Source organism: Trichoderma evansii (genome assembly GCF_050947405.1).
Source record: "Trichoderma evansii strain SZMC 28006 chromosome Unknown GGI43scaffold_14, whole genome shotgun sequence".
NCBI classification, from domain to species: domain Eukaryota; kingdom Fungi; phylum Ascomycota; class Sordariomycetes; order Hypocreales; family Hypocreaceae; genus Trichoderma; species Trichoderma evansii.
In genome coordinates, this window is record NW_028145192.1 from 798,731 (window position 1) to 811,722 (window position 12,992).

The 12,992-nt window shown below is 47.8% G+C and overlaps 3 protein-coding genes across 3 annotated transcripts; 2 read left to right on the plus strand and 1 right to left on the minus strand.

Moving 5' to 3' along the window:
* The first annotated feature begins 15 nt into the window (after positions 1-15).
* GGI43DRAFT_408991 (uncharacterized protein) lies at positions 16-1,534 on the plus strand. The gene has a single exon (XM_083206431.1). The coding sequence runs from the start codon at positions 172-174 to the stop codon at positions 1,378-1,380; it is 1,209 nt and encodes a 402-aa protein (XP_083059315.1). The 5' UTR covers positions 16-171; the 3' UTR covers positions 1,381-1,534.
* A 426-nt stretch (positions 1,535-1,960) lies between these two features.
* GGI43DRAFT_385236 (uncharacterized protein) lies at positions 1,961-3,350 on the minus strand (the record flags this gene model as incomplete). The annotated part of the gene is made up of 4 exons (XM_083203625.1): positions 1,961-2,496; positions 2,617-2,701; positions 2,749-2,888; positions 2,960-3,350. The coding sequence occupies 4 exons, from the start codon at positions 3,348-3,350 to the stop codon at positions 1,961-1,963; spliced, it is 1,152 nt and encodes a 383-aa protein (XP_083059316.1).
* Positions 3,351-7,422: 4,072 nt separating this feature from the next.
* On the plus strand, positions 7,423-12,925 carry GGI43DRAFT_408995 (DNA topoisomerase 2 domain-containing protein). Its single transcript, XM_083206432.1, has 3 exons — positions 7,423-10,845; positions 10,901-11,155; positions 11,241-12,925. Exons 1-3 carry the CDS (start codon positions 7,564-7,566, stop codon positions 12,651-12,653), a joined length of 4,950 nt encoding a protein of 1,649 aa, XP_083059317.1. The 5' UTR covers positions 7,423-7,563; the 3' UTR covers positions 12,654-12,925.
* Positions 12,926-12,992: the final 67 nt, after the last annotated feature.

The following is a 12,992-nucleotide window of genomic DNA, read 5'->3' on the forward strand; positions in this document are numbered from 1 at the left end:
TCAAGATTGCCCCACTCTAAATAAAGCTCTTCGTGCTGTGTACCTCTTACAACAACAGCTCAAAAAATAACAGACAAATATATTCATCTTCCACTTTCTTCATTACGCACCCAGTATATTCAACTAAAGTCTAAGAGCGGCGCATATCCGTGCGCCACCGCCTCCAAAGCGATGAGTCTAGACCAGCTCGCAGACCAGGTTGAGCAGGCCATGAACCTTGCTCAGCAAAATCCATCTGATGCGACAACACCATCCCTTCCGCCGGCGCTGGCCATCGCCAAGAACAAATCTGTGGATGAGATCCTTGCAGATCTGAATAAGTCGCCATTGTTCATGACGGAGATGGAGGATAATGACGATATCGCTGCGCTGCAAGCACTGGCATATGAGGGCACCCCGCTGGAGAATGCGACGGATTTCAAGGAGCGTGGAAATGAGTGCTTCAAAGCAAGAGGTTATAGGGACGCAGAGCAGTTTTACGGAAAAGGTATCAATATTCTATTCGTTGAGGAGCGCAAAAGGGCAAAGGGGGAGATCACCAAGAACCCCGAGACTGGAGAGCCGGACTCTGAGGAGGAAATCAAGCAGCAGAAGGAGGTGCTGGAGGCCATGTACGTGAACCGCGCGGCGTGCCATCTGGAGATGCAAAACTACCGCAGCTGCTGGACGGACTGTGCGGCGGCGATACGACTCAACCCGCGGAACGTCAAGGCGTATTATCGCAGTGGAAAGGCTTTGCTAGCGGTGGATCGCATAGAGGAGGCCGACGACGTGTGTGCCAGAGGATTGGCGATAGATCCGGAGAACAAACCCCTGAGGACCGTTGCCGACGGCATCATTAAGCGTGCGAAGACGCTGGACGAGCTGAAGCGCAAGGCAGCGGAGAGGGAGGCAAAAAAGCAGCGAAGGACACTGCTCCTAAAGACGGCCCTTGCGGCGAGGGGCATCAAGACACGAAAGACAGAGCAGCCGCCTGAGATGGAAGATGCAAAGATCACCCTCTTGCCGGACGAGGACGATCCTTCGTCTGAGCTGGCGTTTCCGACGGTTCTGCTCTATCCGCTCCATTTGGAGTCTGATTTCATCAAGGCCTTTCAGGAGACACATACGCTGGAGGATCATCTAGGATATATTCTCCCCCTACCGTGGGATAAGGAGGGAGCGTATACATTGGCCGGAGTGACGTGTTACGTGGAGACAAAGGAGGGCGGTTTGATCAAGATGGGCAAGAGGGTGCCTCTGCTGAAGGTGTTGGCTGGAGGCAAAGTGGAGGTTGTTGATGAGGTGATGAGGATATTTGTGGTGCCGACTTCGAAGGCGGACGGATGGGTGAAGGAGTTTAAGGAGAAGAGGGCGGCGGAGAAGGGAGAGAGGAAGTGAAAAGTTACGAAATAGACACGATTTGGAAGGAAAAGCAATATCTGTATTTAAGGTAAAGGGAAAGGAATGAGATAAATTAGATGGCATGTAGAAGAGGTGAAGACCTCAATCTGGCCTATTAAAAAAACAAAAGAAAGCATCTAGATGACTACTACACGATTGACCAATCTCAAAGAAGCCAAAATTCCAATAATCCGAGCAAAATCCCAGTTAACGAACCCAAAAATACAATACACGGCATAACTTGCTATCTTAGAGAAACCCAAGATTCCAACAAATACACAGAATTACCCAGTCTCAATAAACTCAAAATTTCAACAGACAAAACAATATTCCCAATATTGATGAAATCCAGAATTCCAAATATGCAAAACAAAAGTTAACAGAGGCATCAAACAGCTCTCCAAACGATGGTCCAAAATGCACGTGCCAGCCCAATGGGGTATCTCAAAAAGCAATTAGCGATTGTTACGCAGACAAACAGCTTCAAGATTAAAAAGAGAGAAAAGGGGAAAAAATCTTCAATGCCAGAGACACCAACTCTCCGTCTCCTCCTCATCGTGTAGCCCAGTTGTTAAAGTTAAAGTGAAAGAGCCTTTGGTCGCTTCCTTTTGCGCTGTCGCTCGTGAAAATCTTCTTCGTCGTCCCGAACATCTGTGGCCAAGCTCAGTAACACTTCAGCTACTCCCAAGTGCTCTAGCTCTTGATGCGATCCCTCTCCTTCATTGGGTGAATGCATCGTGTTTGATTCGTCGACGGCTCGTTTACGCCGTTTTGATGTCTTTGGTGCTGGAGCTTCCATAAAGCAGTTATTGATACCAGTTCTATTGATTGGAGTCCAAGAAGAATGTGAGTACGACGGTAATATGGGCACAAGTGTAGTCTGGCTCTCCTGTTTGCGACGCAGTGTATAGCTTTCGACCCGATGAGAGCTGCTTGCTTCACCAACAGCCTGTATAAGCCCGCTATTCTGCCCCCGACGGTAATTATCGACCTCTTCAGTTGCTTTGAGTATGATTTGCTGACTTATCACCATGATTTTGCACTGAGTAGAGTTAAGGGGAGCTGGAGCGCATTCGGAGAGAAACGAAGGGCCAAAGAGCGGAATCAGAGCGCCTGCGATTTTATGACAGAAAGTCGCACATACCGCTCTTGCACAAAGATAAGGCATCCAATATCCTGTAGAGAAAACAGCTCGTGAGCGACCAATCGCAATATCGATTGATTTAGACTTACCTTGAGCTGATACGGCGCCACCAGTGATACTAGGCGATATTTCTCTCAGGCCTGGATTTTGACTCAGCATCTGTGCCGGTGTGGTCTGCTTATAATTAGTAAAGAGTCTGAAAAATAGCTCGAACGGCAGACGAATAGCCCATTTAGGGGCCTTGCCTTTGTATACTCCAAACATTTGAAGAATGGAGTCATGTGAACAAGGCCGACGTTATAGTCCCACATGACGGTATAGATCTTCTCCGTGCCTGGCAAACGAAATTCGTATTTGAAAACTATAGTCAGGTTTAGTTCAGTCTCATTCCAAGTATAGCTGGGCTTCCATCTCCTTGGAGCGTCCCCTTACCTTCAATGCTTTCTCTTCCAGTCTTTTCGAAAAAGTCCTTCTTTGAACTGTTATATGGAATATGTTGGCAGCTCTGTCGTATCTTTCCAAAAGGGCTAACGCGAAATCGGCATATCTCTCGATATGATGCTTGGTCTATTTCCTCGAAAGGTGCAAAGTTGATCGGCCCCAGAGGTTTTGACCTGGTCATGTTGGCGACACCTGCCGATGACTTGGCCTTCGGGGAGGGCGATACATCTATGGTCGTTTGTAATACTTCTATTGGTTGTATTGTAGAAGAGGTCGCTAATAATGAGTCTGACTGCCGAAAGCTGGTAGCAGAATGGCCAGGTGAGGCGGGGTTCAAGAGAGCTTGCAGAGAGAGCATTCTCTTCCCGGTATCTGTAGGCATCATAAAATCTAATCGGCAAGCAGCAAGAACCTTATCATGTATCATGTATTATGTGAGCTACGCACATAAGATAAAGGCGGAGAAGAAAGCAAACGTAGTCTTGGCTTTGCGATTGGAAAAGAGGATGCAAGTCTTTCATATAGTTCCCACGAGAATTCACCAACGGACGAAGAGCGACCAAACGCAACACCAGGATTTCTTACATCCTAGTCTCCCTGGCTAGGCAAACAAAACGAGAAGATAATTTTTTCCAAAGTATCGTCTGCCCGGACAGGGGATCTTGGGCTGCTTGTTTCTTGAATAGGGCGTCACAGATCCGGGGCACAGAACGGCCGCAGGGATCTATGCACTGAAATATCAACGGTACGGCCGCTGATCATGTGCGTCTTCGATGAGGTTTGCGTCCAAAGCTTCTGGAATTAGATTTCCGGGTTATAGTACTTAATTCAAACCTCCAGTATGCATAGGCCTCTTGCTGCTGCGTTTGCGAGTCTCCACAGCGGTTAGAATATCCGAAGAACTCCGCAATAAAGCTCAGGGTGCTGATATTCGTAGGAAAGTCTAAGAATATATCTTCTCCTCCAGTTATCACATTGCAGTGTAGAGAAAAAAATGAGTCTGGTCGTTCTCCAGCGTTGTATGCCGATTAGAATAGGCCCAGTTGCTTCAGATTATGATCCAATACAACAAGTATCGCGCACCCGTTTGCTGCGGATGAGCAGCTATACTAGCATCATGGACGGGAAAGCCAAATTGGTCTCGTGGGTCCTAGCTCAGATCATATGGGTCTCATCTATAATCTCCGCAGATGAATGGATACGCGTCATGTACTTCTGACCTTGGAAGTAGCGAGAAAATCTAACGTCTCCCTACACCAAAATCCAGCCAGTAGTGAAACTCGAATATGCGTTGATCAAAACATGCTCTCGAGGACATTACCCACTAGTTGCTTATCTTATTTTCATGATACTACTACTCCTGCAGACATCCGTCGATTTTGAATGGAAGACAACGTTACTCTAGATGAAGCATTCCGGAAAATCGCTTAGTAGAGCAAATGGGTTCGACGAACGCAAATACCGGGTGCCAGGCGCAGAACAGGGCAGCCATCTGTTTGAACGTCATTTCTTATCCGTTGACAGAAACGGCTATCGCTACGGGTGGTTGCATTGACGGCATTTTTTGGTCAAATATCCTTCCAGTCAGCTGCGACCTTTATGAAGTACGGGAAGAACAAGAGGTTTGGGGGTTGTGTTCCATGTATCCGTCGACATTTATTCCAAAGTATGACAGGATACCTTCGACATAGCCACGTGTTGAGAACGCGGTATCATATGGCTCTGACTGTTGATGTCGGATGTGTATTCGTGCCAGGAACTCTTATCCATAACCTTATTCTTTCATCCTGTAAGCTGTTTGTGATGAGAGTAGAGTTTTTTACTCCAGGTGGGCTTTGATCACGCATTGGCAGGCGTACAGGTTCAGTAGTCTAATTCAGCCATAACGAATCAATATACTTCTCTTATTCCATAACGGGCCCAGTTCAACAAACACAAAAAGAATATGTTCCATGCCACCAATTTAGTATAGACGTTAGAGCATATGCGTACAGACTCGGGGAAATTCTCCGATGCTGCACAAGTTCAATCACCTTTGGAGTTATGGCAGCAAAGAGCTAGAGCAAAGAGAAGAGGAAATATATCGACTCAATTGCTCTTCTGAGAAGTAAACATATATGTTCACGTTCTTTAAAAAAAAAAATCTTCTTCCAAGTGTGCCTCGCGTCAGATCATCGAGCTGCTGGGTGTGTTCGTTACACGAAGTCTAGGCATCGAGCAGATTAGCAGAAAGTTCATGGATACCTTCGGCGCAACTCTTGGTCGGAAGCAGCATACTCAATTAGTATCGAGTCAAACCTAGTATACCAATCACGCCTGTCAACGCCAGTTATTATGTCACTGAGCAGATTAATTGTCACGGCCCGATAGCTCGGCATTCGCAAGCTACCGGCAGTTGCTTGTACTTAATATTTGCCCATATGTCATCACGAAATGGAACGTGGGAGACGGAAAGCCTGGCGGGAGTGCCATGCCTCGGAAAAGACAAGGGACCAGCGAAGTAAAGATGATGTGTGACAAACGAGCGAGAGTGCCGGGGGCGACACCTTTGTAATCATACCAGACCCCCATGCTTAGACAGTAGGAGGCTATTCTGCAGACGAATTTCCTCTTCTTCCGCATACTCCTATTCGTCTTTCTTCTCCTTACTTTGAAAAGAGAGTTAGCGGAAATGCATACATTTAGCATCTAGCAAATATGGAAAGGGGGCAAATGGAGAATGCTCACAGGAGAATGCAACCAACATGGCACAAAGAGCGCTTCTATTCCTTCAGAATGGCTTCCGGTGGAAAGTTTCAGATTATGGCACAGTATTCAGGTCACACACGGGATATCGAAGGCAACATTTGTCTGCAATGAAATGAAGCAATGGCGGGTGTTTGCATCTTTGATAATGTAAACGCTCCGTGCTCCTCATTGGACCGCCTCCGTTGGACCGTGAGGCCCCAGTTCCAATTTTGCATGTTATCACAAAATAGATTCCGCATTCGGAGAATAAGAATCATTCGCAGCGGCGGCTTGGGGTTATGCAGGCTACCGAAAGGTGAGTCCACTCCAAGAGGTTGTCGGAAATTAAGCCTTTCTGTCTAGCAAAGTTCAATCAACAGACAAAAGGGTGATTTTGTTATTTTTAGGTCATATTGCTAGTAGTAGAAGAAAGCAATGACTGTAATTGATTCACTTTGAGGAGTAGCATTGCTAAATGAAGACGGATATTCCTGTTTGCTAAAGTCAGCCAGCGATATCTAGGGTAAGGGGAGTATACTTCCACGAAATTCTGAAAGCATCGACGGAAACCTTTGGTATATTTATGATGCTGGAATTTGGGCTTTGATCAGTAAATTATGAATTTAACTATAATATCAAGTTGAGCGTTCCATATATGACTGCATGTCCTGTTTAACCCGATTTCATAGCTGGGCTGTATAAGAGGTCAAGCTCGCTCATGCTTATGACCTGGTAGAAAGTGAAAGAACGAACAAGAGCCAATTAATCAAGGATGTTTCAGCTAATTCCTGATAGACTTCAGAATAATCTGAGATATTTGCTACGCATTATTCCGTGGATCAAAAACTTAGGAACTGCCAGGAATAAATTTGTAGAAACAATGCAGAGCATCTGTAGAACCTTGGATCGATCATCGGTACCGGTACTTCGGATGGTTACCGGTCAGGTACCCGCTCGCCTCTGGACCGCCTAGCGGTACCTCCCCGGCATCTCACTCGCGGCTCACCGCCCGGTACCTTGATTGGCCAGCTGCCTCACTTCTGCCTCAGGCACGAATAACGCGTCCCACTATCGCTGAGGCGCTAGTCCGGACTGGGATTTTTGCGACAGCCATAGCAAGGTCGCGTCAAACAAAGGATCGCTATTTGTTTACGCGGGGGCCTCAACAACAGCAGAAAATATCACCGCCTCAACCAGCTTCTCTCTCTCTTTTTGCTTCCTTTGGCCAGCCGATGTGACAACGGCCAATTTTCCTTTCAACTCGGGCCACCGTCGCTCCTTTCATCTCCCCTTTGCAGCATCGCCCTCGAGCGCTCCGAGCCATTTGGCCAGTCCATCCCTCGCTGCTTGTCTCAGGCCTATTTGGAGCACCCCTGCCCAGTACTTCAACAACCGCCTTTTTCGAGCGCCCGATATCATCTACCATCTACCACAAGACAAACAACTCTCGCCCAAGAGAGACCGATACGATGGATTCCGACGACGACTCTGTCTTCCAAGTTGAAGATGAATCCGACGGATATGTCCCCGAGCCCGTAAGTTACTCTTGACCACATCACATGGTTCCTCTACCGAAGCGGTCGTGCACCTGCGATGCGCTGCCTTTCTGTGAAGCGGCTTTGTATTCCCCCGTCCAATGGGATTCCATTCCCGGCACATCTAGCTCTAGGCAGCAATTCACTTGGCTCTCACCTCTATATTTTGATTGCGACAATCAGACTACGCCCGTATCCTTTGCGCCGATCAAATGCCCCATGCGACTCGACCTTTACACATTTCCATCACCTCTACTTTCTGTGTTCACCCTGCGGCGACTAACATATCCACTGTAGAAAGCCAAGGCTGCCGCAAAGCCGGCCGTCAAGAAGATGGTGCAGACAACCCTAAAAACCAAAGCGGCGCCGAAGAAACGGCCGATCATTGACCTTGAGAGCGATGAGGACGACGAAGAGGTAGAAGCTTCGTCCGGCTTTTCAAACACTCCGCCTACTGCTAAGAAGCAGAAGACGGCACCACCGCCCAAGAAATCGGGCACCAAGCCTCTGGTGGAGGTTGAAAATGATAGCATGGCCATTGACGACGACGCTAAGCCTGCTACCAAGAAGAAGACGGCGACGGAGACCTACCAAAAGCTGACCCAGCTCGAACACATCATCAAACGTCCCGATACATATATTGGCTCAGTGGAAAAGACAGACCAGCAGATTTGGGTCTATAACAAAGAATCAAAGCAGATGGAATACCGCAACATCACCTACGTCCCCGGTTTCTACAAGATCTTCGACGAAATTCTGGTCAACGCTGCCGACAACAAACAGCGTGACAGCTCCATGAGCATGATGAAAGTCAACATTGATCGAACTACTGGCGAGATTAGCGTTGAGAATAACGGCAAGGGTATTCCCATTGTCATGCATGAGAAGGAAAAGTGTTATATTCCTGAGCTGATCTTTGGCCATCTGTTGGCTGGTTCCAACTTCGATGATAATGAGAAGAAGACTGTTGGTGGACGAAACGGTTACGGTGCAAAGCTGTGTAACGTTTTCAGCACAGAATTCACATTGGAATGCCAGGACAGCGAGCACGGGAAACGATATAAGCAGACGTGGACAGACAATATGCAGACCATGCAAAAGGCAAAGATTACTTCCAACAAAGCCTCTGATTTCGTTCGGGTCACATTCAAGCCTGACTACGCTAGGTTTGGAATGGAAGAAGGCATTACAGACGACCTTGAGGCGCTGCTCTACCGAAGAGTCCATGACATGGCCGGCACAATGCGAGGGGTCAAAGTTCAGCTCAACGGCGAACTTATCAAGATCAACAACTTCAAATCATACTGCGACCTCTACGCAAAGTCTATTGCTGGTGAGAGGAGTCAGGAAGAAGGCGGTAATCCGACTTGCACCGTTGAAATCGACAAAGATAAGGGCCATCCCCGATGGGAAGTTGGCTTCACTGTATCAGATGGCACATTCCAGCAGGTTTCATTCGTCAACTCGATTGCAACAACGTCAGGAGGTACTCATGTCAACTATATTGCCGACCAAATCACAGCATACCTCCTCAAGACCGTGACAAAGCTGAGAAAGGGCCACGGCTTGAAGCAGGCGCATCTCCGAAACCATATCTTCATCTTTGTCAACTGTTTGGTTGATAACCCTGCATTCACTTCGCAGACCAAGGAGCAAATGACTACCAAGACTTCGCAATTCGGCAGCAAGTGTGCTTTGGGAGAGGATTTCTTGAAGAAGGTTGCCAAGTCCGACGCAATTCAAAACATCATGGCCTTTGCCGAAAAGAAGGCAGACAAGATGATGGCCAAGAGCGATGGAAATAAGCGCTCTCGAGTGAGCAATGCTAAGCTTGTAGAAGCCAACTTGGCAGGAACCAAGCGTGGCCATGAGTGCACGCTGATCTTGACCGAAGGTGACTCTGCCAAAGGTCTGGCCGTTTCTGGACGAGCCATTCTTGACCCTGATCGTATCGGCGTTTTTCCACTCCGTGGTAAATTGCTGAATGTACGAGATGCTTCTATTGACCAAATCACCAAAAATCAGGAGATTCAGAACATCAAGCAGTTCCTGGGTCTCAAGCACAAGCAGACGTACACTGATACGAAGAGCTTGCGTTACGGTCATCTCATGATCATGGCTGATCAGGATCACGACGGCAGTCACATCAAGGGTCTTCTCATCAATTTCCTCCAAGTGCAATTCCCCTCACTGCTCCAGATTCCAGACTTCTTCCGAGAATTCATCACGCCTATTGTCAAAGTCTGGCAAGGTCCCAACCCCAAGAAGCCCCAAAGATTGAAGTCATTTTTTACGCAGCCGCAGTATGAGGAATGGAAACAAGAACGCGGTAGCGAAGTCACAAGATGGCATTACAAGTACTTGAAGGGTCTGGGTAGTAGCAGCAATGAAGATGCCCAAGTGTACTTCACAAACTTGGATGAGCACTTGAAGGAGTTCAGTGTCATGAAGCCAGAGGAAGCGGATTTGTTTGACCTGGCCTTTTCCAAGAAAAAGGCTGATGCTAGAAAGGAGTGGCTGGGCGGCTTTGTCCCCGGTACATACTTGGACCATTCTTCGAAGCTTATCACCTATACCGACTTTGTGAACAAGGAGCTCATTCTGTTCAGTATGGCGGATAACATAAGATCCATCCCGTCAATGATTGATGGATTGAAGCCCGGTCAACGAAAAGTGCTATACGCCTGCTTCAAGAGAAATGTGGTCAAAGATGAGAAGGTTGTGGAGCTGGCTGGTTACGTCTCTGGACTTACTGCCTACCACCACGGTGAAGTCTCACTGCAGCAGACCATTATTGGATTGGCTCAGGACTTTGTGGGTTCGAACAATATCAACGTCCTCGAACCCAGTGGTAACTTTGGTTCTCGACTTGCTGGTGGCTCAGATTCTGCTAGTCCTCGTTATACATTTACACGACTGTCTCCGTTTGCTCGGTCAATTTTCTCCTCTCTTGATGAGCCAAGTCTGAACCACCAATTCGAAGATGGAAAACAGATTGAGCCAGAAATATATGCTCCAGTCCTGCCCATGGTACTTGTCAATGGTGCCGATGGTATTGGCACAGGTTGGAGCACTTCCATCCCCAACTATCACCCACTGGAAATTGTAAAGAATTTGAAACGACGAATGGGCCGTCTTGAGGAAGATGACGGTGAAGAGAAGCCGTTTGAGACAATGACTCCCTGGTTCAGGGGCTGGAAGGGTACGCCAGAGGCTGCTGGCCCTGATCGATACAAGTTCAACGGTATTGCCTACCAGAACGAGCAAAACCCGAACGAAGTGGTCATCACTGAGCTTCCAATCCGCGTATGGACTGATGATTTCAAGGCTCGCCTTGAAAAGATTATCAGCGGCGTAGATGGCCCTACCTGGATCAAGGACTACAAAGAATTCAACGACCACAAGACAGTCCACTTTGAGATTCAAGTGGATGAGAAGCACATGGGCAAAGTTTTGGAAGAAGGTCTGCTTGAGCGATTCAAGCTCACTAAACAAGTTGCAACTTCAAACTTGGTCGCTTTCAATACTCGTGGCCAGATTCGCAAGTACGAGAAGGTGGAAGATATTTTGGAAGAATATTATCTTTATCGACTCGAAATGTATCAGAAGCGAAAGGTATGAGATCATTAACTTCATAACTGACTCACCGTTGACTAATACCTACATATAGGACCACTGGCTTGGCGTCTATGATGCCGATCACCGGAAACTGAAGAACCAGGCACGCTTTATCCAAGAGATTATTGACGGCGATTTGATCGTTGGCAAGAAAAAGAAGACGGTTCTTGTAAAAGAGCTACGTGACAGCAAATACGAGGCATTCCCTCCTGTCAAGAACAACAATACGAAGAAATCGACGGAGGAGGAAGAAGATGAGGAAGACGAGGGTGAGGAGAGCGCTCGTGATTACGACTATCTTCTTTCGGTAAGTTTGATCTTCCGTCAATCCAAATAACTATCGTGCAGCAAGAGTAATCTCTAACTGAGTATTTTTTTTTTTTTTTCTTAAGATGCCAATTTGGTCGTTGACTGCAGAACGTCTTGAGAAGCTGAAGGAAGCAATCCGGAAGAAGAAGGCTGAATATGATGAACTCGATGCCAAGAGCGATAAAGATCTGTGGTGTGAAGATCTAGCTGCTTTTGAGGCTGAGTGGGAGAAGCATCTGGCTCTCAACGCAGAAATCCAGACCAATATCCGCCGTATGGGCCGCCGAGTATCCAAGAAGATAGGAGCTGGTGGTGGTGGCCGCGGTAGGAAGGCCAAGGATGATGACGAGTATGAGCCAGAAAAGAAGGGTCGAAAGAAGGCAGCGCCCAAGGTAGAGACCAAGACGGCACAAAGGTTTGCTGATATGTTCAGTGCTAAACCCAAGGTCAAGAAAGAGGAAGAGCCGGAGGCAATTGAACTTTCTGATAACTTCTCTGATGATGACTTTGCTGCCCTTAGCCGAAGCAAACCAGCAGCCAAGCCGGCTGCAACCAAGCCGGCTGCAGCCAAGCCTGTTGGGACCAAACCGGCTGCGGCCAAACCGGCTGCAGCTAAACCAGCTGCAGCCAAACCATCGCAGTCGCGATCAGCTTCGGAGTCGCGATCAATCTCACTACCGCGATCGATTTCACTGTCTGAAGAGCCAGAGGTGGTCCCCGTCCCCGTCCGCAACAAACGAGCAGCAGCCTCCAAAGCCAGAACTTTATTCGATGCGTCCTCAGATAGTGAGGAGGACGACGATAAGATGCTTGGCGACGTCGGAGCGCTGGTCAAAGGCATTGGTAGCAAGCCGACTGGAGAATCCAGTGCGCGAGTTAGTCTGCACGCAATGAGCCGGCCTGACTCGAGCCACGGCAATACAAGCGCAGTCTCAAAGCCAAAGATAAAGTCAGCCAAGGCATTTGACTTTGACACCGATGATGAGACTAACTACGAAATGTTGGCCAAGCCATCGCCACTGAAGGCCACGAGCCAAGAGCCGGGCGATGACGAGGACGAGGACGACTTGGCCGCTCCATCAAAAGCTGCCAAATCCAAACCTGCAGTTAAGGCGTCAGCATCAGCGGACACCAAGAAACGTGGCCGGCCAGCAGGGGCAAAGGACAAGGCAGAGGGCAAAGCAGTGAGCAAGCACAAGATAGCACTTAAGGCTGCAACCACAACCTCGACTCTTTCTCCAGCCGCAAAAAGATATGCTGCCAAGAAGAAGGCGCTGAATGATTCAGACGATGACATGGAAGAAGCATATGCAGATGAATCAATCGCTCCGAGACCAGCGGCACGGGCAAGACCTGGACGGGCTGCAGCTGCGAACAGAAAGGTTATCATCGACGATGAGGATTCATCCATGAGTGTTGACGAGCAGGACGAGGAAGAGGAAGAAGAAGACGAAGAGAGCGACGACCCATTCCAGGTGGAGGATGATGACGATTGAAGCAATGGCTGATTGCCTTATATCGTTGAGAGTTTATGACATCTTTTTGGAGGCTAAATTTATTTTGGTGCATAGGTTTATTTGATATGTTAGTGGTAGACAGGTTGGTCCTGGATGAGTGTGGTGGTATATGACGGTCTGCTATTATATTGGCTCTTTAACTCGATAAATATTGCTCTATGTTTGGTCTATTGTACATAAAATGTGTTAGTCAACCTACCAGTGATCAGCCTCCGAGGGCAGATTCTGGGTATAATGAAGTCTATTATTAATGTTTTATTGCGTGAGTTGGTGTAATGCTTCATTATCTGTTATCGATATCTAAGCAGCATTTGGAGG